Source organism: Spodoptera frugiperda, chromosome 13, assembly GCF_023101765.2.
Source record: "Spodoptera frugiperda isolate SF20-4 chromosome 13, AGI-APGP_CSIRO_Sfru_2.0, whole genome shotgun sequence".
Classification (NCBI taxonomy): domain Eukaryota; kingdom Metazoa; phylum Arthropoda; class Insecta; order Lepidoptera; family Noctuidae; genus Spodoptera; species Spodoptera frugiperda.
In genome coordinates this window covers 7,427,469-7,454,912 of record NC_064224.1, presented here as the reverse complement: position 1 = coordinate 7,454,912, position 27,444 = coordinate 7,427,469, and the positions used below count along the sequence as shown (strand labels likewise).

General features: G+C 39.4%; 1 protein-coding gene across 3 annotated transcripts in view; it reads right to left on the bottom strand.

Moving 5' to 3' along the window:
- The window catches only part of LOC118270259 (disintegrin and metalloproteinase domain-containing protein 12), an 82,289-nt gene that overhangs the window by 1,506 nt on the left and 53,339 nt on the right, over positions 1-27,444 (bottom strand). The window contains exons 2-17 of one of the 3 annotated variants that reach the window (XR_007705880.1): positions 25,387-25,481; positions 23,632-23,787; positions 22,687-22,819; positions 21,982-22,145; positions 20,486-20,659; positions 19,427-19,596; positions 18,728-19,030; positions 17,988-18,177; positions 16,478-16,621; positions 15,821-15,942; positions 15,023-15,183; positions 11,602-11,699; positions 11,047-11,161; positions 10,610-10,705; positions 10,190-10,319; positions 371-5,808 (exon numbers count right to left, since the gene is read on the bottom strand). Coding sequence is in view for 2 of the 3 variants with exons in the window: in XM_050698128.1 (XP_050554085.1) it covers positions 3,420-5,808; positions 10,190-10,319; positions 10,610-10,705; positions 11,047-11,161; positions 11,602-11,699; positions 15,023-15,183; positions 15,821-15,942; positions 16,478-16,621; positions 17,988-18,177; positions 18,728-19,030; positions 19,427-19,596; positions 20,486-20,659; positions 21,982-22,145; positions 22,687-22,819; positions 23,632-23,787; positions 25,387-25,481 (4,640 nt within the window). In the remaining variant the exon portion in view is untranslated. The other 2 variants (XM_050698128.1, XM_050698129.1) reach the window with 2 other exon arrangements.

Sequence of the window (27,444 nt, the reverse complement as noted above, 5' to 3'; positions counted from 1 at the left end):
ACCATTTTTCGTCGAAATCAACCGTTTGAAAGTTAGACGCTTCCAAATTGGAAAAATTAGTGTCGGGGGGACACTCATTTTTCCACTTTGGAACAATGAAGAAAAAAGTATTGATATATTTTTATAGATAATTTAATGATCTACAATTTTAGTCTGAGGTATTTTTCTGATAAAACTTACCGTTTTGCTAAAAATCGCGAAAAAATCATTTTTTTGACATTTGACCTTGAATAACTTTTTTCCACACACGGGAATGATGGGGAACTTTCAGCTATTGTTTATAATCGTGTTTTGAACATTTGTACCAAAATTCAGCTTGTTGCGAATTTATGTAATTTCACCCTAACTTTTTGGTCTAATTTGACCGGACTAATACAGTAAAGATTAAAATATTATAATCAACATCAGTACCCTTAGTACGAGTTTGCTTTACGTTGAATGAAAACGAAACACGCGTTCAGCGCTCTGATTGGCCGGCGCGAATGTACCAACCAATCAGAGCGAACGCGCTCTCGTTTCGATCTTGTTAAACGTAAAACAAACTTGTACTAAGGCCTATGAATTATACCAAAAATACATTGTTCAATATTTCTGTTTTCGTTGTGTAAAATCATGGACGACTGTTTCAAATAATTAACGGACCTATTACACCAATTTAATTTAATGTAACCACTTCGAAAAATATCTTTGATTCACTGATCACGGAGTAAGTAATGAATGGAGTTCTCAAATCTAGTTATTGCTTTAAAATATCCTTTATGACAGGATAATTTTGAATCTAAATATTTGTGCCATTTTTTTGATTATACAAAAGAACTGCTAGCTGCCTCATTGCTATTTTTTTAAATTAATAACTAATCAACATTATGCTGCCCATATACACCTTGACAGAATAATTTATTTTAATTTTCCATGTTTATAGTTATAGTTTTGTGAACTCTGATCCATTACCTACTCCGTGGTATCCAATTATTCCTTTATGCATAACATGCCAACAAAACTATTGCTTTAATATATATATTTAACAATAATAGACATTATATAAATGAGGTTTACTTCGCGACATCCAGCACCATTATTTTGTACCAAGCTGTGGCAGTGATTACGACTATGGACGATATTATGCATCTATTCAATTAATTATTGCATTATTACGATTACAGTATTTTGTTTATTAGGTCGTGTGCAGTTTCAATATATTTCTTATTCAAAGGATTTTTTTTTTGATGGGGGATTATCATCCAGTTACTTCTACCGCCTTGGGCGAGGCAAGAGAAAGTGTCAGACTCTTACTGTCAAAACACTACCCCTGTTTCTAATCCTGCTTTTCGAGCCGGATAACTCGGTAGTTCGCAGTTCCGGATCGGCATCAGCCCTATTGGGCCCCATCTGTGGTGGTTTGAACGTCCTTTGAGGCGCGCGAAGCGCCGCACGCACGGGTCTGGTTCTTAAATGCCTTTATAGCTCACTAGCGCCAATTGATGAGCGCAAAAACACTTTGGACTTTAGATTGAGACAACAAACATAGAATTAAATTAACATTAGAGACTATTAATTCAATTAATTACTACACATTATTTACAACCTTTTTTTAAATATCATAAACATAGTAATCCTTTGAAAACTGCACACGACCAATCACAAATACATCGAAACCGTTTTGTTTTTAACATTACAAAAATATGTTCATAATATTTATTTATCTGTAAGCATGTATGTTCTGTAGCACCATTGACGTTTATGTGGATGAGAACGGGTTTATATAAATTATTTATTTATTCATTTATCGTATTTGTAAAGCATTAACACTCAATCTAACTAGATTTGCCTTTACATGTAGCCGTCTAAATAGATAAAGATGGAAGATTTTTTTCGAAATTATTATTATTATATTTATTTTTGAATTATAATAGCTTGTTTGAGTAAAAATCATTTACTAAATCTAATACTGCCGTACACAGAAACATTTAATGATTACTTAAAGTATTCCTTAGCAATGACTTTATTTTAAAAACAATTGCAAAGGGCTGGGTTAAGTATCCAGTAACAAATTAAGTTTAAAGAATCAAAACTGCTGAATCGATTCTTCTTTTGAAAATATTCGAGATCACTCGATCAGTTTCAAGCAACAACGGGGACTCATAATAATGTGTGTCCTCTATTTAGACGGCAACATAAAAACATAGTAAAGGCACTAATTCTCTATAAATCTCAAACACATATAGTCTTTATAAAAATACGAATTAAGCATTATGTACCATAAGACACTTTTCATTTATATTCACTAACTTTAAGGAAAATATCTAGCCTAGTAATATTTACAGAGATCTCTTAGTTATTAAAGTCATCGTTTTAGGTTTTAGCACAACAATGAACTTAGAAACCGTATCAATATTGTCACACTAATATTATAAATGTGAAAGTTTGTTTGTTTGGATGTTTGTCCGTCAATTACACTGAAACTATTAAACACATTTTGATGAAATCTGGTATGCAGACAGGGTTTGAGCTTACTTAGGTGTTACGATACTAGGAAGGCGGGCGAAGCCTCTGGCAGAAGCCAGTTTTGTATAAATAAGCACTTTTTCACAATTGATCGATGGAAAATTCTCTTTTAACTATTTCAAGACAAAAATTGAATTATACTGTGGTTATACCAACTAATGCCAGAGCAAATATAGTTATATTACATATTACGATAATTGTATTTACATTTTTGCTCAGTAAAGTAATAATAAAAAGACTGACAAGACGTAACTCGACAGTAGCGCCATCTAGGGTACGCAAAAAAATTAGTCAAAAGAAAATTAGTGTGGTACCAATATCTTATTGATACAGTTCTAAAGTTCACTATTGTGCTGTAAACCTACGATTATACACGTTGTAAGTAAAATACATACAAATACTTTGAAATATACTCTACATATTATATGTACAGTTATTCCTTACCGTCAAAAATTGCGTTTCATTATTACAAAATATGAACACTTTTAGTTTTATGCCTATGTTCGTAAGCTGCATAAGTATTAAAATATAATATATCTTTCGATCGTTCTCGTTCTTTCTAAAACCATGTCTCTTGTCACATTTTGAACATTTCTTGCGCATTTTGTTTACATACACCTATTTTTTGAGCTGCAATTAAATATGGCTCAGAATTGAAGTATATAGAAAAGTCAATTGTTGACTTACGTATTCAATTTTGAGCCATATTTAACTGAAACTTCAAGCCATTTAAAACTAACGAACCATTTACCAAATACAATACACACTTTCTACGATTCAACTAATCACATAAAATGCTTCGTAAAATCAGATCCTTACATACTCTGTTCCAAATTTCCAACATGTCGCGCTAATGGCCATATAAATATATTTACAGACTAGATAACTCAATTAAATTACACGCCATTTGTAAATTATTTTTTAGCTACGGCAACCTCTTTGCCCAACGACTTTCTATTTTCGAATTTCTGCTGTAAACTGGCAACATTCGATGGTTTGGCCGTTAATTTTGTTTGGTTAGGTTTATTATCCGTCCTTTGGACGACTGTGGTAGGTTTGGGGACTACTTTAGGTTTATTTTTGTTTAAATTGTCTGCTATAGCTTTGACAGAGTCTACTTTAGAGATGGCACGGTTGGTGGACGGTGTTTTGTTATCTGTTTTGTTTAGATTAGAGTTAGAGTTTACTGGTTTGAGTGGAGGCGTGACTTTGTTCGCTTTCTTCGGCTCTGCGGGCGCCGGTCTTAAAGGCGGTCGGTTGTCGTTAGGCTTCGCAGTAACCGCTGGTTTGTTCGTCACCTTACTAGTGTCATTTGGCAGCTTATTGTTATTTATAACGTCTGGAGGTTTCACATTCTTCGTGTCTGGTAATGTGCAGCTAGAAACCAGATCCGGACTGTTCGATAGTTTCGGATTTAAGTTCATGTTTTTAGCTACCTTTGGTGATTGAGGTACGTTTCTGAATGTCGACGTGTTTTTGAGGCCTGGCGGCGTTACTTGTCTTGAGAAAGTTGGGATTTTAGAGTTCGGCCCTGGTAGGGGTGGGGCTTTATCTTCTTCTTTTGGTTCCTCCTTCTTTAAGTAAGTTGGTACGTTGACAGCAGAAGGATGCAAGTATCCGCTACTGGTGGTTGAGACATTAGATTTGGCTCCAGAATTGCTATAAACGCTCTCAGGAGTCTTATAATGCTCGGAATTCATATACGTACTATCTCTATTGGCTTCTTTATTCGCTGCCTCTTTAGCCTTTCTTTCCTTCTCTTTCTTTCTAGAAAGAGTTGACGCAGAGTATATAGATTCAAAGTTACGATTTTGTATTTCGTTAACTATCTCTCCGAGTAAGCCCATGCTTTCTGTGCTTCCAGAATTGGATGGGATCACTTTAGGAGTATTGTAACCTTCGGGAGGAGCTTGAGGAGTGGTCTTTATGGGAGGAGGCACTCCGGGAAGAGGTTTCGAGTGTTTTTCTGGACTTTCCTCAATAACTGCGTAGATATTGTCAGGAGATTCTTCGACAATGTGTGCTAAAGGAGCCTGTTTTTCTTCAATGCAGTCTACATAGTCGGTTGATTTGATTTCTGGCTGCGGTTTTGGATTCGGTGGCGGTACATGCTCAGTATTGTTGGGTAATGGAGGAGGTGGCGCTGTCGGTCTCCCAACCACTGACAAAGGTCTCGGAGCGGCTGGCGCCTGTCTCATGGAACCAAAGCTTTGTAGAACAGGTTTTTGGCTAGCTGGAGCCCTCATACTCTGTGCGCGATTGACAAAGGCCTTAGGGTCATCTCCGTCTTCAGAGTCAGATACGACTGGGACCGATTTCACTGGCAGTTCAATCTCCTTTTGCAGTATAGGGTTGGAAATCTGCAGGTTTCTTAACGGGACCTTGTCGACCTTGGGAACTTTCACTTGGTTATTATGATTCTTTGGCAAAGAGTGACTTCTTTCAACCGGATTGCGTTCTTTCTCTTTCGGCTTGTCCTGTTTCAGGAATGACGCTATGCGGTTCAAGGAAATACCTTCTTTGACCTTCTTCGGTTCTTCTGGAAGGGGTTTTTGTGGTACTCCAGCTGAATGCATGCTCAGAGGTCTTTTGGGGAAGTCTGGGGACATGGGTACTGTTGGTGCTGCTCTTACAGGTCCTAAGGTTTTTGATCCTTGTAAGGGAGATATGAGTTCTTTTGCAGTGCAAGTCGAAGCTTCTAGGATGGGGCTGGATATCACAGGTCTTGGAGGAGGATTGGCAGCTGTGGTCGGGACTTCTTCAGTCTTTTCATTACTCATTAAAGCCTTGATCTTATTCTGAACTGTGCTATTAGTACGCTTTACTGAAGGACTGGCCTTCGGGCTTGTTTTAGCGGTTGTCGGAACCACGGGGAGTGGGGGAGCACTTCGCAAAACCGGTTTCAAAACACCTTGGTTGACAATACTTTGGCTATTACTGCCACTTCGGTGTACGGGGGTAATTTTGGCACTTTTGTTAACGGAATCAGCTACACTTTTAACTGGTTTGGGAGCAATGGGGACCTCAGTGTCATCTTTTTCCGTGGGCGCATTTTTTTCTATGGGGGTAAGGGAGAAACCTTTGAAATTGCCGAAGAAGTTCACTGAAGGATTAATGTTGCCTGGTGGACTTCTGTCCGAGTCACTTCGCAGGAGACTGGAGCTCATATCATCAGGGTTGGATAGAGTATGAACGTTGACGGGTTGAGAATTATTTTGAGTACTGTTTTGGAAGTTGGCAGCGAATTTGCTGGCGCTTCGCGAAAGGCGGTGTTGCAGGCTTGCTTTCTTCGGTGATGGGGCCCTGTGAACGTGAGAAACCAATTAGGAAAAAAGGTTTCAAAGTTGTGCTTTTTCTTTTTTTTTTTGTTGTCAAGCTTATCATGCAGGAATGCACATGCAAGTTGAAGAGAAATTATGCGTCAAAATATTATGCAAGAATCATCCGCATTGAATTCAATTATGATCGCTAACACAATATCTAAAGATCGGAAGTTACTTTACTGTATTCCATATAGAGATTCGGACGAAACTGACTTTAATATATAACAAAAAGGTACCAACATTTTCGCGGAGAGGCTCTCAAAAATTATGGCTATTAGGTTTAAGTATATGATTATTATTACGATTGGGATGCAATATGCAAATCATGCGATTACCGCCTACAACTAATCATGCATTTAATACTAAACCGCCATGCAATGTTAGTGCAAGCAAAACGAACACAAGACACTCACCATAATGCAGACACACCCAAAGATTGCCAGTACAACGCATATGTAGTAACGCTTTCATTCAAATAGCATTCTTATTGCATAAAGAATAAGAGCTATTTTCCTGTAGCAAGTGTTACCACAACGCTGTCGACTGTTAGTATTGCCAGGTTTAAAATTTTTTGGTAGGGTTGCCATATGAAAATATTAAATTTTAAATATGAAGATGAGTGTGTTATAGTCTTTTTTAAACCTGGTTATACTTAATGAGATGAAAGAAGAGAGAATCAAACAAGCAACTAATAGAAAGAAATGAAAGAGTATTTTATTAAACAATGCATAATACTAACTACAGTTATCTTAAGGGCCAGTTTCAATTAACCTATAGTTGGGCCATTACAAATGTATGAACTGTCTATAAGACAAGACATTTGTATCGGATCTCTCGCTCACACTTATGCAAGTTGTGTGAGATAGACACATTCCTTTGAAGTGACAGTTCACACGTTTGTAATCACTCTTTGTCTCATGAAAGTTATAATAAATAGATTATTTGAAACTGGCCATTATTATTATTAATATAAACTTCTAAAAATAATTAAGAAATAACGAGATTAATTTATTTACAATACATTAAAAAAGGGTATTGATCAACTTGTATGGGACTTTGGCTATTTTTGAACAAGCACTTCAGCTAATAATACATATATTATATGTTTGATTTATTAGTTCATATCAGTAAGAATGAAGATATAAACTTAGTTTTGTATCAAGATTTATATTTAGATATTTTTTTACATTTTATTGAAACTGGTTATGCATGAAATAAAACATTTTTTTCTATTAAAATGCATTATTAATCCGATTCATATGTAATTAAAATATGGTCAAGGAACTCAGCAGGCGGATTAATAATTTTCTGGTACCTTGCCCAGCTTAAAAACCAAATAATAGTTATTATATGTGCACATCAACCTACTGTTCTATGACCCACCATGCAGTTGCAGCAATAATGTTTTATGGCTGTCCTGCCTTTAGTGTTATTTTCATATAATATATATACAAAATATGTTTTCCTACTAATGTGTCTACTTTGTATTTTCCCACGCAATAAATTGGAGTTTCAACACTCACAATGCAAAAGAACAAAGCGAATAATATCTGTCATTTTGACGAAAAACACAACAGATTGACAGCAGATTGGCAGCACTAAAGTCAAATTCAAAGCCAACTACTACAAATACTTGGTCTTATCATAACAAATACCAATAAAAATCGATTTTTTTAAAGTACAAATTGATACAAAGTTATTAGCGTCAGACATTTACTAAAATATAAATAAAATTATTGGTAAATTACATTTTTGTTGAGCAGCCTGTTCAAAAATAGCCAGATTTGGACAATCTCCTTTAAGAGTATTATGGCAATATTGAAGTCAAGATGACATTTTAAAATAAAATAAAATAAATTTGTGAGCAATTTATAGTCAAATCTTAAATTAGGTATTAATTTTATTTAAGTAATTTCCATTGACCGAAAGTATCACAGTTTATAAGATATATTTTTACCAAGTAAAACAGGGTGGATAACTATTTAATTTATTCTCATGGTGTTATGATCTATGAATATAATTAAGAATGATAAAGCCTCACAGAAAACCGACGTGAAACAAAGCTTGCGTTGTGTGAGTGAGGTTACCGGTGGCCCAATTACCCCCCTTCCCAACCTTCCCAATCCCCGATTCGTCAACAACCCTTAAATTCCTAACCCCCAAAAGGCCGGCAACGCACTTGTAATGCCTCTGGTGTTTCAGGTGCCCATGGGCGGAGACAATTGCTTACCGGTGATCCGTGAGGTCGTTTACCGGCTTAGCCATAAAAAGGTTATAAATATCGAAATCCGATCTATCACACACTGTACGTCTATGTATACAGCGTGTAGGGCGATAGGTGATACGATATCACCCCGTGTGGTTAATTTTCCTCTATAAAATTATTTGTGTTTATAGTATCGGAAATGCGATCCAAATTATATTGTATTATCGTGAACTTGTTGATGTCAGTAATTAATTATTCACCCCATTTTATGGCACTTAAACTTATTCTAATTACCCATTAATGATATGAATTCTACCATGCATCTAATACAAAGCAAATATTTATAACTTAATCTAAAATAAAACATACAAAAGAACACTCTATGCATGTGCAAATAAGATTTAAAATAAATCAATTTAGCCTCTGTCAATAGGAACCGTTTTTCCTAAGAAAAATTGTTGACTGAAAAATGTATAACACTTTCATTCATTATTTTGATGAAAATAATTTACGTTTAGGTTTATCAAAGGACGCTGCTGCGATGTCTCTGTATTATAGTACGATAGTCACTTCTTACGACACCCGGGTAAAGAGTAGCCGTGGTGATAAATGTGTTGTACTGTGCCGATATCATATGGATAAACTAGTTGACTATAAGTTTTAACTAAACATCACCATTTCCTCGTGTACATTAATGGAGAAACGCTCTACTAGTTTCGAGTCACAGAAGGACTCTTCATCATGAATAGCGTGCGCAGATGCTGCGTAGGTCGCCATGTTTGAGCATGATAAAGAGTCCCTCTGTGACTCGAAACTAGTAGAGCCATTAATGTACGTGGGTAAACCGTGATTTTTAGTTAATTTACTATGTCTCACGATAGTTATTATAAAAAAAGACTAGATGTTTTACTAAATGTTTAGTGATTAATATTTCATGAGTAAGTTAGTTAAACAATAGTAAAGTTATTTAACCAAAATAATGAATGTAATTGTTATTTTTTGAGTATTTTAATTTGAGTGAGTATGATGCCCATTGGAAAATTAGAAAAGGACACAAGATGTGTACACAGAAAATGATCAAGAGAGAAAGAGATAGAGATAACAGTGCAAAAAAACTGCTTAAATCATTTAAAAAGAAACAATAATATAACTTAATCGTTGAATCTCTTTCTAGAAAGTTAAAATTTTCTGTGCGTGTGAGTCGAATTTAACAACCGACAATAATCCAAAACTGTATAAATATAATGACGTTTTTAATTTTATTGATTGATTTTAGAGTTTCTGTCAGAAATTTACATAACTTAGGGGGCAGTGAGTAAAGTTCCCTAAGAAAAGGGGGATCCTCCGACAAGGCGAGGTGATCATGCCTGGCCCACGGTTGTTCGTTGGGATTTTCTATCCATGTTTATTCGCAATTAAACTTCATACGTGCGATGTAGGATTTATGACGTCATCCGTTAATTTGCTTGTCAATCGTTTATTTGCGACTTCTATCATATGTCATGTGTCGCTACAATCAATCTAGATTTATGACAGAAAATCAATAGGAGTGTCAAAAGTCGATTTTATACAGATTTTAGATTAAAATTGGTTATTAAATTCGACCTTAAGTCATTAAGGTTACTTTTTCCCTTTAACTAAAGTTTTAACATTAACATACGTATCAGTATCAGTACTGTTATCGTGCATTCTACGAACATTATGCATTCTATGCTGACTATTCGCTACCATCTCATTGGTCGTCGAAGCTAAACCTTGCTTTATTATAACCACATTAGGTTTATTATCGTTTGAGGAGACATTAGGCTTGGGAGCCACAGTAGGCTTATGAGTTTTAATATCGCTATTACTAGCAATTTTAATATCATCCTTGTTGATTTTCTTTACGAGTTTTTTCAAAGGAACTTTAGTTGGGGCTTTCTCGGGTATAACAGGTAACTTTTGTGTAGTTTTAAGTTCCTCTAAATTGGAATATACGGGCGTTTCTTGTTTAAGGGGATCCGCACATATATTTGAGATAGAATGGACACTATCATTACGTTTGAAGCTTAATAAATTTCTCAAGGATGATGTGCTATCGTGGAATTTTGCGAATCTGGTAGCGAATAGACGTTTGGGATTGGTATGGCCGCCACAGATGTTGTTTTTTACGTACGATTTGCGTGGTTTCTTCCACCAGCGGAGCACGTTGTGCCTGGAGTAGTAGATGAGGAACAGGACCAGCAGGATGGCGGGGATGATGCCCAGGAATATGATGTACATCGCCACCATGAAGTTGCGTTGGACTGTAAGAGAGAATGGTAATGAGAATTGTTTGCGCAATGGAGTGCAGTTAGCGCAAGTATTGGTTGGTTGACTATACATATTATATTGATTTTAATAATGTAACAACTATTAATTTTCTATAAGCTACTGTAACGAGGACGTCAGCTCTTAGTACAAAATTTTATTACCATATTTTAAAATTACTTTTCAGGTATAGAAGTTAGATTTTTTTTATGTAAAATGTTGTATTTTTCACTTAAATAAACTCTTTTACTAAGAAATCTGTTAAAAATATTCTTTTAACACTTACTTGTAGGATCAGTAGCAGGACCGGAGTCCGTGGAGCCGCCGGGGCCGGGCAGGGCGCATAGTGGAGGGGCGAAGCCCGGCTCGCAGTGACAATGACCTGGAAAAGAAGTATAATAGTAATATAACGAATCACAAAAAAAAGCTGTGGCATAATAAAGTTAAATATTGTTTTTTATTTATTTTTATTTTCCAGGGTTCTGTAAAAACAGTCAAACAAACAAAAAAAAAAGGAAAATGCTTGACAACAATATATAAAATAAATAAACATTTAATGACAAAATATATACAACAAACACTCATTTGGTTAAATATAGCATTTGTTACTTCATAATAAGTCACTACACAGTGCACTTCACTTTGCGCAAGTTAGCGCAAGTACCACACAATTTTGCGCAAACTACAAATACACTACAAGTCTAATTACTTCGTGTTACTTACCTTCAGAATTACAGACGCCATGTCCTGAGCAGTTGGACGGACAGACGGACGACTCTGCGTTCGCTATGCGTTCTCTTACTGCCGCGACTGGCACGCAACGTTGGCTCAAACACATCTGTATTAAAATAATAGTATTTGTTAGCAATTTAGTAGTAAGTTATACATCATGCGAGTGTCGCAACACTCGAATAAGAGAAATTGGGTAGTTACGGTCTCTAATAAACCTATTTTTTAAACTGCGATCTCCAACCCGCTTGCCAAGAATGGAGATTACGGCAAAATACCTAGTAGAGGAGTCCAATAGTGAACTGTCTCTCTCTCTTTTATAATGATGAAGTTCTGAAGATATAATCTAAACTAATTTGTTTGTTTGCTCGCTAATCTCCGGAACTACTGGTCCGATTTGAATAATTCTTTTTGTGTTGAATAGTGCATTTATCGAGAAAGGCTATAGGCTATAAAACATCACGCTATGACCAATAGGAGCCAAGCAGAGCGGGTGAAACCGCGTGGAAGTAGCTAGTTATAATATATATTGTAATAGTTGTATCTTACCATTTCATCGCCACACTTAGCGCCATCGGGCACCAAACCCGGATCGACATCGTTGAGACCCAAATCTATGATGGCTGTGCGACATGGGATGATTGTACCTGTAAACAAACATAATTATGAATAAGTTTTCAACTAACCAATAAATATTGTTTAATGATTTCTCTGTTAACATATTTTTCACGGCTTATGAAATAAATGAGAGTCTTCTGAACACACACTGAGTACAAGAACCTAAAAGGATTACAATCGACAATACAAAATTTACTGCACGGTTGGTGCGGTGTTTGGGCAACCGGCTGCCGCGCAACGTGTACCGGGTTTGATTCCCGCACGGAGTAACTTTTTGTGTGATCCACAAATTGTTGTTCCGGGTCTGGGTGTCATGTGTATGTGAACTTGTATGTTTGTAAACGCACCTACGACACAGGAGAAAATCTTAGTGTGGGGCAACGTTTAAGTAAAAATGGAATTTGGAAAAGTGGTGCTAATAATCGTTGAGGTGGCGACACTGCAGCGTGCCGCACATGGTATATCTACATAACTGTGTGATATGATATTATCGTACCGTTATTGTTGATGAAGACGGCGGAGAGCAGCGCGACGGACTCCATGCCGAACTCGAGTCGCTCGTTGAGGTGGCGACACTGCAGCGTGCCGCACATGGTATATCTACATAACTGTGTGATATGATATTATCGTACCGTTATTGTTGATGAAGACGGCGGAGAGCAGCGCGACGGACTCCATGCCGAACTCGAGTCGCTCGTTGAGGTGGCGACACTGCAGCGTGCCGCACATGGTATATCTACATAACTGTGTGATATGATATTATCGTACCGTTATTGTTGATGAAGACGGCGGAGAGCAGCGCGACGGACTCCATGCCGAACTCGAGTCGCTCGTTGAGGTGGCGACACTGCAGCGTGCCGCACATGGTATATCTACATAACTGTGTGATATGATATTATCGTACCGTTATTGTTGATGAAGACGGCGGAGAGCAGCGCGACGGACTCCATGCCGAACTCGAGTCGCTCGTTGAGGTGGCGACACTGCAGCGTGCCGCACATGGTATATCTACATAACTGTGTGATATGATATTATCGTACCGTTATTGTTGATGAAGACGGCGGAGAGCAGCGCGACGGACTCCATGCCGAACTCGAGTCGCTCGTTGAGGTGGCGACACTGCAGCGTGCCGCACATGGTATATCTACATAACTGTGTGATATGATATTATCGTACCGTTATTGTTGATGAAGACGGCGGAGAGCAGCGCGACGGACTCCATGCCGAACTCGAGTCGCTCGTTGAGGTGGCGACACTGCAGCGTGCCGCACATGGTATATCTACATAACTGTGTGATATGATATTATCGTACCGTTATTGTTGATGAAGACGGCGGAGAGCAGCGCGACGGACTCCATGCCGAACTCGAGTCGCTCGTTGAGGTGGCGACACTGCAGCGTGCCGCACATGGTATATCTACATAACTGTGTGATATGATATTATCGTACCGTTATTGTTGATGAAGACGGCGGAGAGCAGCGCGACGGACTCCATGCCGAACTCGAGTCGCTCGTTGAGGTGGCGACACTGCAGCGTGCCGCACATGGTATATCTACATAACTGTGTGATATGATATTATCGTACCGTTATTGTTGATGAAGACGGCGGAGAGCAGCGCGACGGACTCCATGCCGAACTCGAGTCGCTCGTTGAGGTGGCGACACTGCAGCGTGCCGCACATGGTATATCTACATAACTGTGTGATATGATATTATCGTACCGTTATTGTTGATGAAGACGGCGGAGAGCAGCGCGACGGACTCCATGCCGAACTCGAGTCGCTCGTTGAGGTGGCGACACTGCAGCGTGCCGCACATGGTATATCTACATAACTGTGTGATATGATATTATCGTACCGTTATTGTTGATGAAGACGGCGGAGAGCAGCGCGACGGACTCCATGCCGAACTCGAGTCGCTCGTTGAGGTGGCGACACTGCAGCGTGCCGCACATGGTATATCTACATAACTGTGTGATATGATATTATCGTACCGTTATTGTTGATGAAGACGGCGGAGAGCAGCGCGACGGACTCCATGCCGAACTCGAGTCGCTCGTTGAGGTGGCGACACTGCAGCGTGCCGCACATGGTATATCTACATAACTGTGTGATATGATATTATCGTACCGTTATTGTTGATGAAGACGGCGGAGAGCAGCGCGACGGACTCCATGCCGAACTCGAGTCGCTCGTTGAGGTGGCGACACTGCAGCGTGCCGCACATGGTATATCTACATAACTGTGTGATATGATATTATCGTACCGTTATTGTTGATGAAGACGGCGGAGAGCAGCGCGACGGACTCCATGCCGAACTCGAGTCGCTCGTTGAGGTGGCGACACTGCAGCGTGCCGCACATGGTATATCTACATAACTGTGTGATATGATATTATCGTACCGTTATTGTTGATGAAGACGGCGGAGAGCAGCGCGACGGACTCCATGCCGAACTCGAGTCGCTCGTTGAGGTGGCGACACTGCAGCGTGCCGCACATGGTATATCTACATAACTGTGTGATATGATATTATCGTACCGTTATTGTTGATGAAGACGGCGGAGAGCAGCGCGACGGACTCCATGCCGAACTCGAGTCGCTCGTTGAGGTGGCGACACTGCAGCGTGCCGCACATGGTATATCTACATAACTGTGTGATATGATATTATCGTACCGTTATTGTTGATGAAGACGGCGGAGAGCAGCGCGACGGACTCCATGCCGAACTCGAGTCGCTCGTTGAGGTGGCGACACTGCAGCGTGCCGCACATGGTATATCTACATAACTGTGTGATATGATATTATCGTACCGTTATTGTTGATGAAGACGGCGGAGAGCAGCGCGACGGACTCCATGCCGAACTCGAGTCGCTCGTTGAGGTGGCGACACTGCAGCGTGCCGCACATGGTATATCTACATAACTGTGTGATATGATATTATCGTACCGTTATTGTTGATGAAGACGGCGGAGAGCAGCGCGACGGACTCCATGCCGAACTCGAGTCGCTCGTTGAGGTGGCGACACTGCAGCGTGCCGCACATGGTATATCTACATAACTGTGTGATATGATATTATCGTACCGTTATTGTTGATGAAGACGGCGGAGAGCAGCGCGACGGACTCCATGCCGAACTCGAGTCGCTCGTTGAGGTGGCGACACTGCAGCGTGCCGCACATGGTATATCTACATAACTGTGTGATATGATATTATCGTACCGTTATTGTTGATGAAGACGGCGGAGAGCAGCGCGACGGACTCCATGCCGAACTCGAGTCGCTCGTTGAGGTGGCGACACTGCAGCGTGCCGCACATGGTATATCTACATAACTGTGTGATATGATATTATCGTACCGTTATTGTTGATGAAGACGGCGGAGAGCAGCGCGACGGACTCCATGCCGAACTCGAGTCGCTCGTTGAGGTGGCGACACTGCAGCGTGCCGCACATGGCGTCGCGCGCCGCGCACGACACGTAGCGCTGCTGCAGGCGGTCGTAGCCGCAGTTACCGCTCCTGGATAACGACCATTCAAATATTATTATTTTAGTATTATTTTTTTTATTCGATAAAAACTAATGCTTGACTACAATCCCACCTGATGGTAAGTAGTGATGTAATCGTTGATGGTGAGGCGCACTAGTTTATTAAGAGCCTATTCACTCTAGACTTGAAGATACCCACATTGTAATCGGATGGAAAAACCGCAGCAGGCAGATACTGGGGTTAAGTGACCAACAGGTCAACTCCTATGTGTCGAACGAATTTCTTTATAAGATCTCGAAAATCTAATGCATAAACTGATAGATTGGAGTCGATCGACCTGCTAGTCACTTTAAGTACATACATAGGTCTGGATTCGTTAACAAAAGAGGTACACGTTATTTTATGGGATATGAGCACTCGTTTGAGCTAATGGTAAACCTATAATGGTTTACCATCAGCTCAGTCCCCCATAGATTCGCAAATTCATTGTTGGTTTTTTTTTAAAACAGATTACATTCCTTTTTTCAAAGATTGAAGGTCGCGTATGCTCTGGAGGCCTACTCTAATTCAACGAAAAACAAAGTTTCGTCCGAAACTTCGCAAATTTCGTACTACAATTCCATTTATTGCGAACTTTCGTGAATAAAAATCTGAGTGTAATACTAACTTGTTTCCTTTAACATTAGTGCTGGTGTAGCATTTGTCGTGTGAACTTTCGCCAGTAGTACCCCACAGTAGTCGGCACTGATCAGTGTGGGAGCGACACGAACCACGAACGCAGTAGGCTTTCTAGAAATAGATAAAATAAATTTTGTATGTGAGAAACGTTTGCGCAATTAGCGCAGGTTTGCGCATCTATTGCGCTAATGTCTAAAATTGTATAAAGTTGTGTATTGAACAATTAATGGCTGACTGGAGTTTCTTTCTCATTCTTTTCTATTTGAAGTTTCTTTATTTAAGTATATGGTTTAATTGAAGTAAATGATTTGACTTTAACCTCCATAGAGTGAAAAGATTTACAAGTCAAAAGAGATAAGATATTCAATTTTTTATACATGTTTTTCTAATAGTTTATCTTTCGACGATATTCGAATGTTTTATAAGTTTTTAAACTGACATGGTCACTAACACTAGAATTGGAAGTTACAACGGGATATTTACAGTTTATCCGTGATCATGGCGCTTGCAACAGTGCCGAAATATCGGAAACTCATTAAAATTGAAAAACATGGTAAATATCCCGTTGTAACTTCCAATTCTAATTCTAATGTTTTTTTGCTATCTAATTACTTTCGTATATTAAATAAATATATTGCTAGTTTACCTCTCCATCCTTCCCGCAGGGCGTGGTGTCCATCTTGAAGACGTCGTCGGGGCAGTACTCGGAGTAGCCGGTGCAATACTCGGGCAGGTCGCACTCGCGGTCCGCCGACCTACATACTGTGCCCGCCGACTTTGGACGACATGTCTGCGGAAAATATTAATATTATTTCATATATTTATTTAAAAATATTTTTTTAAATACTATTAATAGAATACAATATAAATGAAAATTTAAGAATATAAAAATAGGAGTCGACCAATAGTCCTATAATAGCGGGAATAATAACTAGAGCACAGTCCAAGCTACCGGTGGTTAGGGCTCATTATTGTTATTAATTTTAAAACTGATAGCTGTTTTTAGTAGTTAATAAGGTTCAGAAACAACGAAAACTAGCCGACATGCTTTACTCTAGCATTTTTTATTGAAATATCAACCTTATCAAACTTAATATTAGTAGTATCTCTTCAAAAGGTATTTCATTATTACGGGTTGTGTAGTTGATTTATCGACAAATAACTAATTACTAATCTCAATCCGTAATCCAAAATCATTACTGAATGAAATCTATTTTTGGCATTACCTCTATTGTTCTACCAAACTCAGGTCAACATCCTAGATTAGATCCAGAAATTTTAGATTAAAATCGATTAATAATTTTAATCCTTAACACATTAACTGCTATGGGGGGGCAAAAATGACCAGCGCTAGCGGAGGATTTGCCTTCAACAGATTTTTGTTGGCAGTCAAAGTATTAATCAATAATCATTAACGATGCCATTGCAACCATTCCCCCCCCCCCCTCTCACAGCATCCCCATACCTGCAGATCGCAGCACATCCCCGCCCCGCAGGTGGCGTTCCCCCGCAGCATGCAGGTGGCGGGGTCGCAGCAGGCGTGGCACGGGTTGTAGGCGCGCGGGTCCGCCATTGGAACCATCCCCCCCTACAATAGTACCGTACCTGTAGATCGCAGCACATCCCCGCCCCGCAGGTGGCGTTCCCCCGCAGCATGCAGGTGGCGGGGTCGCAGCAGGCGTGGCACGGGTTGTAGGCGCGGGTCCGCCATTGAAACCATCCCCCCCACAATAGTACCGTACCTGTAGGTCGCAGCACATCCCCGCCCCGCAGGTGGCGTTCCCCCTCAGCATGCAGGTGGCGGGGTCGCAGCAGGCGTGGCACGGGTTGTAGGCGCGGGTCCGCCATTGATCCACTCCCCCCCACAATAGTACCGTACCTGTAGGTCGCAGCACATCCCCGCCCCGCAGGTGGCGTTCCCCCTCAGCATGCAGGTGGCGGGGTCGCAGCAGGCGTGGCACGGGTTGTAGGCGCGGGTCCGCCATTGAAACCATCCCCCCTACAATAGTACCGTACCTGTAGATCGCAGCACATCCCCGCCCCGCAGGTGGCGTTCCCCCGCAGCATGCAGGTGGCGGGGTCGCAGCAGGCGTGGCACGGGTTGTAGGCGCGCGGGTCCGCCATTGGAACCATCCCCCCCTACAATAGTACCGTACCTGTAGATCGCAGCACATCCCCGCCCCGCAGGTGGCGTTCCCCCGCAGCATGCAAGTACTGGGGTCGCAGCAGGCGTGGCACGGGTTGTAGGCGCGCGGGTCCGCCATACTGCCGCAGTCGCACTGCTCGCCCGGCTCCGTGAACCCGTTGCCGCACGTCGGCGACTCGAATAGACGCTTTGGTTTGTTTCTGTACGCATGGAAATAATTGGATATAAAACACAGTACAAGTTACACATTATTAGTGTGCTTTTCCACCAGAGATGTGCTATGTAGCTATGCTGCTAGAATGTAAGCTGTGAAACTATGTAACCGTTTCCACTGATACTAAGCTATGTAGTTATATCTATTTTTATAGATATTAGTAGACGTGATTTTTAGTCTCAAGTTTTTTTTTAAACTTGAGACATTAAATCATTTTTGTCATTGCATAGAGCTATAGAGAGCCCAAGTACTTATCTTAATTTTATTCAATTTTAGTATTAATTATAGTAGTAAACATAATCTGTGAAAATTGTAACTGTCTTACACACTGTTCATGATATGATAAACGAATGGACAACAGAGTCATACAGAGAGAATAAGATTCCACTTTCCCTTCCTAATCTAAAAGTTACTTCAACTTAGTTTATAAGATTCTTATCTGTATGGAAGTGAAAAAAAGGTACATAAATGTCCTCCCCTATTGGACACAAATATATCATAATAAACTTAAAAAATATATGATTAAAACAACTCACCTCAAACAATAATCCATGCCCCGTTCAAAAGCCAGAGCTATAGAGCTCAAACTACAAGACGACCAATGTATGGGTGTCACAGAGGTACTGGAAGGGCTCATAATGCACTTTGCATCAGGGCACGTGCATAGCTCATCGGTGTCATGCTCCATGCCGAAGTTATGACCCATCTCATGAGCTATGGTGGTGGCCACCAGACCGATAACCTCTGAATGATTCGTCGACACTCCTCCAGAGAATTCGTAGGTACATATCGGTCCTTTCAAAGCCTTCCCCACTACACCGTCTTTGAATTTTTGGCGGCTGAAATAGGTTGTGTTATTAGTTTTGGTGTAAGAAACTGTGGTGTTTTGTGTGAATTGGTGAGTGAGTGACTGATAGTCATTCCACAGCATAAAAATGACATTACTGTATAATACAATATTATACGATGTGTAATGTATTTTCTTTTCGCGCATATTATAGTCATTTTTATAGTAAAATATAGGTTTTTTTAAAGAGATCATCCTATGAACTCTACCGCGCAATGAGTAGCGGGTTCGATTGCCACACGGAGCAACTCTTTGTGTGATCCACAAATTGTTGTTTCGAGTCTGGGAGGCATGTGTATGTGAACTTGTATGTTTGTAAACGCACCCACGACACAGGAGAAAATACTAGTGTTATACAAAAAAAACCTACACATTATATAAAACTTACGTCAATAACTGAGCGTTGTCGTTAGGTATGTCTCTGACAAGCACCGACTTGCGGTACGTGAGGAAGTTGTTCAGAGTTCTGTCGCCGTTCTCTTCTAGATCTATCTGGTCTCCCTCTGTCCATACCACTACTCCTACTAGCGCTATGAACACGTTCAACGGTGTGTATACCTGGAAAGATAAATTATTATATGTATTTTAGTTACATTATAACTTTCGTGAAATATACTAAATTAATGATTTGTTATCGGCTTACTCACGTAACTGTTTGACGAGCAACTCGACTACTTTCAAGCCATACTAGAGGCTCATATTCATGAGCAGCATTCTCTCATAAGAGGAATGCCTATTGTATTTGCCCCAATTCCCAGGTTTGGCTCACGGCTTAAAAATAGCTGTTGTGTCACCTATTTGAAGGATGCCGTTACCCACCCCTTGGACCACAGTTTTAGGACAATTTCCTTTCTTAAAGGCTTTTTTTATTTTGAGGGGGGAAAATCATCCAGTAACTTCTTCCGCCTTGGGCGAGGCGAGAGGGAATGTCAGACTCTTACTGACTAAAAACCATCCCATTCCTTCAACTGTTTTGAGCCGGAGCCTTGGTAAACTTTTACGTTGTCCGCAGCTCCAGATAAAGGCTAGGACTGCGAATAGAAAACTATTGAAGACAAGTCTTACACTAACATCTACCACCTGAGACTCCCATAGCGTTTGTGTTAAAGTGCTATTGTGTGAGTTATTTTCGCACGGTTGGCGCGGTGGCTGGGCAACTGGCTGCCGTGCAACGTGTAGCGGGTTCGATTCCCGCACGGAGCAACTCTTTGAGCACGACACAGGAGAAAATCCTAGTATGGGGCAACGTTTTTTTTTTAAAGTTATTTAAAACAACAAACATCAACTTACCGAGTTAATAATGTTGGCGACATCCTTCATCTGGCGGTACACCGTCTGTATGTTCTCCCCGTTGGCCTTGTACTCCCTGTTGTCTGCCACCAGGACCAGTTCCACGTACCGAGACAGTTTGTTCGCGTTGTATTTAAACCAACAAACATCAACTTACCGAGTTAATAATGTTGGCGACATCCTTCATCTGGCGGTACACGGTCTGTATGTTCTCCCCGTTGGCCTTGTACTCCCTGTTGTCTGCCACCAGGACCAGTTCCACGTACCGAGACAGTTTGTTCGCGTTGTACGGCCCTCGGACTTGCGTGTCGTCTGACGCGTACCTTTTGTACTGGAATTGAAAAAGGTTATGGTTGTAGATTGTTTTCTTCTATTTATTTATTTATTCACTTAATAAGTGTCTTCAAGATAGAATACACATGGAAACACGAATAACAAGATAATAAATTGAAATGTATGTGCTTCCTCAATTATAGGAGGCCACATCATGCAAAATCATAAAAACATATATAAAATAAATCTTTGAAAGCAAAGATTTATTTATATATAATGTCAAAAACTAAAAACTTAAAGTTAAAAACAAAAAAAAAACTGCTATGCCATTCATCTAAGTATAAAAAGCAATGAGCTGACATAATGTATGCGCATAACTCGGAAACGGCTACATCAAATTGGATGATACATTTTTGGTTGTGTTGTTCTTTGTAGATACGTACGTACTATGAAGAAAAGAATGGTAAATTCCCTAGGAAATTATAGTAGTATTTAATCGAGAACTTAGAGACTTTCGATTCTAACCTAACTGCTATAATTTTGGTAGTAGCAGCAATTTGTTTCAGGCCCTAATATGGATTGGATTCATGTGAAAATCATACTTATTTCGCCTTAAAGAAAAGATATATTAAACCATATGATGACTAACATGGTGCATTTAAACCAAGATCTTCATCTTAGTCGACGCTAGAACCACAGAACATTCAATAATAAACCCTATCCACATCACAATAAAAGCTATTATCATACTTTTAAGAGTTTGACCTTCTCACGGGTCATCCTGTCTGTGGTACCTTGCAACATTCATCTAATTACCTCATTAAGAGGTCCAATTGACCGTCAAATTAGCGACAAAGGGTCCAAAGACTAATGAAAGATGTCTGTTAATTGGTATTAGGAGGATCAAAAGGACTTGTGCACACATTATGGCAATACTAAAGTCCTCCAAAGAAGTACTGTTCATTGTAGACCAAAATTACCTGTCAATGTTTTAATTACTTTAGTTATTAAAATTATAAATGCGAAAGTTTGTATGTTTGTGTGTGTATTTGTTACTCAATCACGTCAAAACAGGTCTGGGATAACACATAGGCGACTTTTATCTCATCAGAAGGGGAATGCGGGAAAGAAAGTGTCAAAAGGTAGTCACTTAAAAGTATTTTTTCAAACGATTTAAGTAGTTACTGTTATTGCTCCCCGAAGGATTAAGCAGTTCCTGACAGTACACCAATGAAAAGGGTGCAAACCACTACAACAACTTACTCAATTAGTCTTAATAATATTTTGCTCAACTCAACCATCAGAGCTAATAATAATATCTTTCGAACGTATAAGTAAAATAAACATACAGAACACAAAGTTCTCTCAAGTTTTACTTACCCGACTAATCCTGCTCCTCTGGCGATCCTGTTCACTAGTATACTTCTTGAAGAGGTGTGGGTCGTAGCTCGCGTTCTTTGTGACGCCGCCGACGTAGCCGCAATGGAAGTCGGTGTTCAAGTCCCCATGATCGTAGATGTAGTGATTTGATTGTATGCTCGGTCCTGGCGAGAGAAAATGTCTTGTAAGAAATGGTGGTAAATATAATGATGAGCTTTTTATTCTTATCCGACCAGGAGCTGCGGACTATCGGGGTTCCGGCTTAAAGAATAAGACTAGGAATGGAACGGGGTTTTTAGTCAGTAAAAGTCTGAAACTCCCTCTCGCCTTACCATATGCATGAGAAGTCATTGGATGATTCTCCCCCCCCCCCCTCAAAAAAGTCTTTTATTCCTCGAAGAATAGAAGAGACTAGTAATGTTATGTGTTTGTAGACGGGGGCTTTTTAAAGGGCCTAATACTGTGTTCATTGGCCGTCGATAAACGTGACACAATTCCATACTCAACTTTACTACTAAGAATTGCCCAAAATTGAAAAAGCTCGGTAATGCATATCTTGACATTGAATCCAAACGACCTTAGCTCTGCAGTCGCTCTTGCCAGTTGACAACACACTACAAACAAGGTGATCAAAAGTTCTTTATACACCATGCGACATACGACTGTAAAAGAAATTGTTAATCTCCATAAGCACCAGGTTCATACCTTCAGCCGGTTCGATATATCTCATCCGTTCTCCATCGAACACGATGCCGCGGACGCCATGACACGTGGACACCGCCACCCAGGAGCCAGGCTTGCCTCTCACAGTGCCGGAGTACTGACATAAGTCTATATCCTGGAAACATAAAAAATGTAGATAACTTATAGGCTAATAAATTAAGAGTGAGGTAATTGAAGACTCCCCCATTTCCAATTCCCCAAAAAGACCGGTATCAGCCAGTAACTTATATGCTAAATTACAATGAGGTAATTGGAGATTCCCCATTTCCAATTCCCAAAAAGACCGACAACAGCCAGCAGTTAACTTTTTTATCACACCCCCTCTTCATTCTTCGCACGCTGCTCATGATGAAGAGTCCTTCTGTGATTCGAAACTAGTAGACCTTTCCTCCATTAAGTTACGTGAGTAAACCGTGAAATTAACTAAAAAGTTAATTTAGTATGTATATCTCGCGATAGTTATTATAAAGATACCCCTAATATTGTCCTGTTTTGATATAAATGGCTTTAATATGAGCTGATAGTTCTGGAATCCGGAAGACGGAAACTAGGGTAATAAAGTAGCATAGTTTTAAAGTGATAATAAATTAAATAATTTGTAACACCATCAAATTAATATACCTAACCATTGAAGCGCGATCGTAAATTAATGATGCAACTTCACAGGTGAACGACTATTGCGAAGCCATAGAAAATTTATATTTTAAAAGTGATATCATAAACTTTATTACAAATCGGAGCATTTTTTAAACTGTAATCGAAATAATTTTACATAATAATAATTTTATATCTAGTTTGAGGAGAAATTCAGAATCCGTGTTATGATAATGAATTATTGGGAAATTTTTCCAAACCCAGAACCCCTAAAAGATGTCCTTAAAGTTTTTATATTGGTGTAGAAACAAACAAGTTTACAATTCTGCTTACCTCTTTCTTAGGTTTATGTAGAACAGTCTTGCCGTTCTTCTGGTAGCTAAGTACATGGTTGTCTGTGACTAGATCTAGGTTCAATCTCAGGTCCAACACGTAGTCCTGGCCGTCTATGGGAACCGTTACTGTCACCTCTGAATGATGTGCACCGCTCTGGAAGACAATTAAGAAAGACGTAAGTTAAGAATTATTTATCTATGCAGTATTAATTTTCCAAAAACTGTAAGTTTCATAACAGACCTTGAGGACCTCTTGATAGCTAGCCAATGATGAATACAGTAAGTCTTCTAAGACATTTTTTAAGGGGGGAAATCATTCAATGACTTCTCCCGCCTTGGGCGAGGCGAGAGGGAGTGTCAAACTCTTACTAACTAAGAACTACCCAGTTCACTGTTGCCTTTCGAGCCGGAGCCCCGGTAAACCCGCTAGGTATTATCAAGACCTAAATATTCCCTAGTAGTTCTTACTATTTTAAAGTCATTCGGAAACTAGTATATTGGCTCACAAACATAAAATCATAATTTCAATCAATAAGTAAAGTGTTTTCGGGAACGAATTAAGCGCAAATGAGTAATACTTGTACGTTTAAGATTTGAAACCTCTAAACGTCAAATAAGTACCTATCGTGCAAGCACGCAACCTAATTCACCACAACCTCAATAAAAAAACCCAAAGCCCAGAAACAACAGGGCTTATTTTAACAACCATACAATTCCGCGGATCATTTCCTTTACACAGTTTCTCCGCAAACCATCAAACAATCACGAAGAGATTAGTCACCACAAAATAATCGGCCACAACCGAGTAATTTAAGAGACCGTTAGGAAATGGCCATTTTGCCGTTGTACAGAGGTCGCTGGCAGAGAGCTTCCGTTCCGAATGGTATTACACAGTTCTTTTTTTTCCTTTATTATTTTAGGGGGTTTTAGTCCAAATGGATACATCAACCCCATCGTACCTTATTATCTAATTTACACTCAGCTAATCATATATAATAATTATACGCTATGTAAATGAAAGGGACTCATTAACTAAGTCTAGATCGCAGAACGGTTAGGTCACCCTTACCAGACCACACAAACCTTTTGCGATCTCCGTTGTAGGATAAGCTAAAATGTTTTGAACCAGCCCAATGTCTAATTTATTCAACTTGTATTTTCTAATTAATGATTCCCTTTCATTATTGTTCCTAGCACATCAGCAAATGTTGCACGTCCTCAACTTTGTTGATTACACAGTTCTATAATCTTTTTTTACGCCATTTTACAAGCGAAGGAAGCAAGTGTGATGTGACAGCCTTCCACTTAAGGTAACGCGTTTAACATTGAGGTTTTATCTGACATAGATATGCATGGAACTGTGTATAGGAAGTTATGAAAGACTGGTTATGTTTACAGTTATACTGTTCATCCTGTTAAATAATAAGTACGGAGTATAATAAAACGTATTTAAAAATTAATTGGTATAAAATCACACTAATATTATAAATGTGAATGAAACTACAGAACGGATTTTGATGAGGTATACAGAAGCAGTCAGCGAGTAGTAAGCACGGAGCCAGCGCGCTTTCAACGTGCGATCCGCACGCTGGAAGCGCACGGGCGCCTCAACTACAACTCAAGAGGACCGTGCGCTGGCCACATTGACACAATGAAATATATCATACGACATACGATTTAAAGTTCAAATTGAAATGACAATTTAATTGCTGGGTTGGAGCAGTGCGTGTTATATCCTTAACTCTCTTCTTACCGTGTCTCTAGTTGTAGAGATTTCTCTTCTCGTTCTGGCATGGTGTACAATAGGTTGAACTAGTCTGTGCTTATTGAAGTCTAATGCAGGCGGTTCTGGAACAAAGAGAATACAATCATAAATACATATTCAGATTATTTTTCTTGTGTTTAGATAACATTACTTAGGAATATAAGTTTTTAAACAGACATGTCACTGACACCATCGTTAGAACTTGAGACGGATGAACTGTTCATCCGTGATCATGACGATTGCAACAGTGCCGAAATATAGGAAACTCATAGACATTAATAAACATGGTAAATATCCCGTCTCGAGTTTTAATGATATTACTAAGGAACTTCTGGGGAGCAACAACCACGCCACAGAAGAACATAAGGTTAAGTTACGCTTAAAAAAATAGGAGTCTATACAGAAAAATCTTATATCAAAAACTGAGCTCAATTCCTTGACTAGACTAGATCATTATAATTCTCACATTGAAGAATAACAATTCCGGATTAAAAACCCTAATGACACACACATTCTTCATAATTGGCACTAGTTATTAGCGGTAGGAATTAGCGAGTCCACCACCAAGGCAGTCAGACAGACATCATATTGAATTAACCATTTAATTATTCATACTTCCTGCACACCCAGGTTCTAAGATTAAAGATAGGAATAAAAATGCACAGGAAACACATTCACTTTGCCAATAAAATGATTCACTAGAAGAATTTTAATTTGCATGCCGCCATTGTGCCGTTAGGGATACTTCATTGTTTTAAAACCGTGAAGGAATGATTTATACTTTGATATGCAGTTTTTATGTCTAATTTATGATGTTAGGCAGTAAATATATGATTTATCTTGTCCAAAATATCTTCATTTGAGTGGTCGTAATGTTTTATTTGGATGGACTTTGCATTTATTTATGGAAGTTCTTAATAAATCGTAAATCTTTTTGTGAATATGTTGCTCAACTCAAAATCCAGGAACTGTTGAATACATTGCATTCTTTCTCTTTTACATTTACCGAGAAATCAGAGAAAAAAGGCAAACGCCCTAAAAAGGTGAGTCAGCTTGAATGTTAAGTATCTTTTTTTTGAGGAGGAAAAATCATCTAATGCCTTCTCCCGCCTTGGGCGAGGTGAGAGGGAGTGTCAGACTCTTACAGACTAAAAACCACCCCGTTCCTACTGCTTTGAGCCGGAGCCCCGGTAACCTGTTACGATTTCCGCAAGTATGAAAACAATCTGTGTATGCTATGCATCCAAGTAGGTATAAACTATGATAAATAAGCTGCAATTTGAGTAAATATTTACAATTATTTGTATCAGTTTTCTTCAATACTGACGAATACGAAATTATTTGTTTACTAGAATACAATAAATAAAGAGACGTCATGAAAATTTATTGAAATAGAGCTGATGTTTTGAAATCCAAAATTGCAAATTCTGTTTATTTGCTAGAAAACCGAATGTACGTGCAAATTCCAGAGTATTGATTCATAAATAAGTAAAACAAAACACAACGTGATTAGTGATTACAAACGATTCATAAATAAATCTACAAAAATCGGACAAGAAACTCTACGTTTAGAATTTACACTAAAATCATTACGATTTTAACGACCGAAATTAATTACCGATCTAATCCGATTCTAATCGGATTAAGATTGATTGATGTCGATACTTGACATCAGTGCTATTGAATTTCTGTCAAGAGTTCATATCGATTCAGAGATTTTGAATTAACATCGGTAACTATCAAAAAAGATAGCCGGTCAAAGTCAAAGTCAAAGCATTTATTTGAATTAATCCTAAATTAGGCACTTTTGAAACGTCAAATTGAATTGTCCGTCAGTGAAGCAAGGCGACCGGTAAAACATTTTCAGGTACTAAAAGTGATAAAGATAAATATACAGGACGATAATTCAGTCAAACGCCTCATCAGAACCAATAGGCGTTCTATTAAAAGAACGCGACAGGTTTCCTCATCAAGCGTACCAGTACAATGATGCGCGAACGCACGCCGCATTGACCAATCATGTGACAAGACAAAATTGTAGCGAGT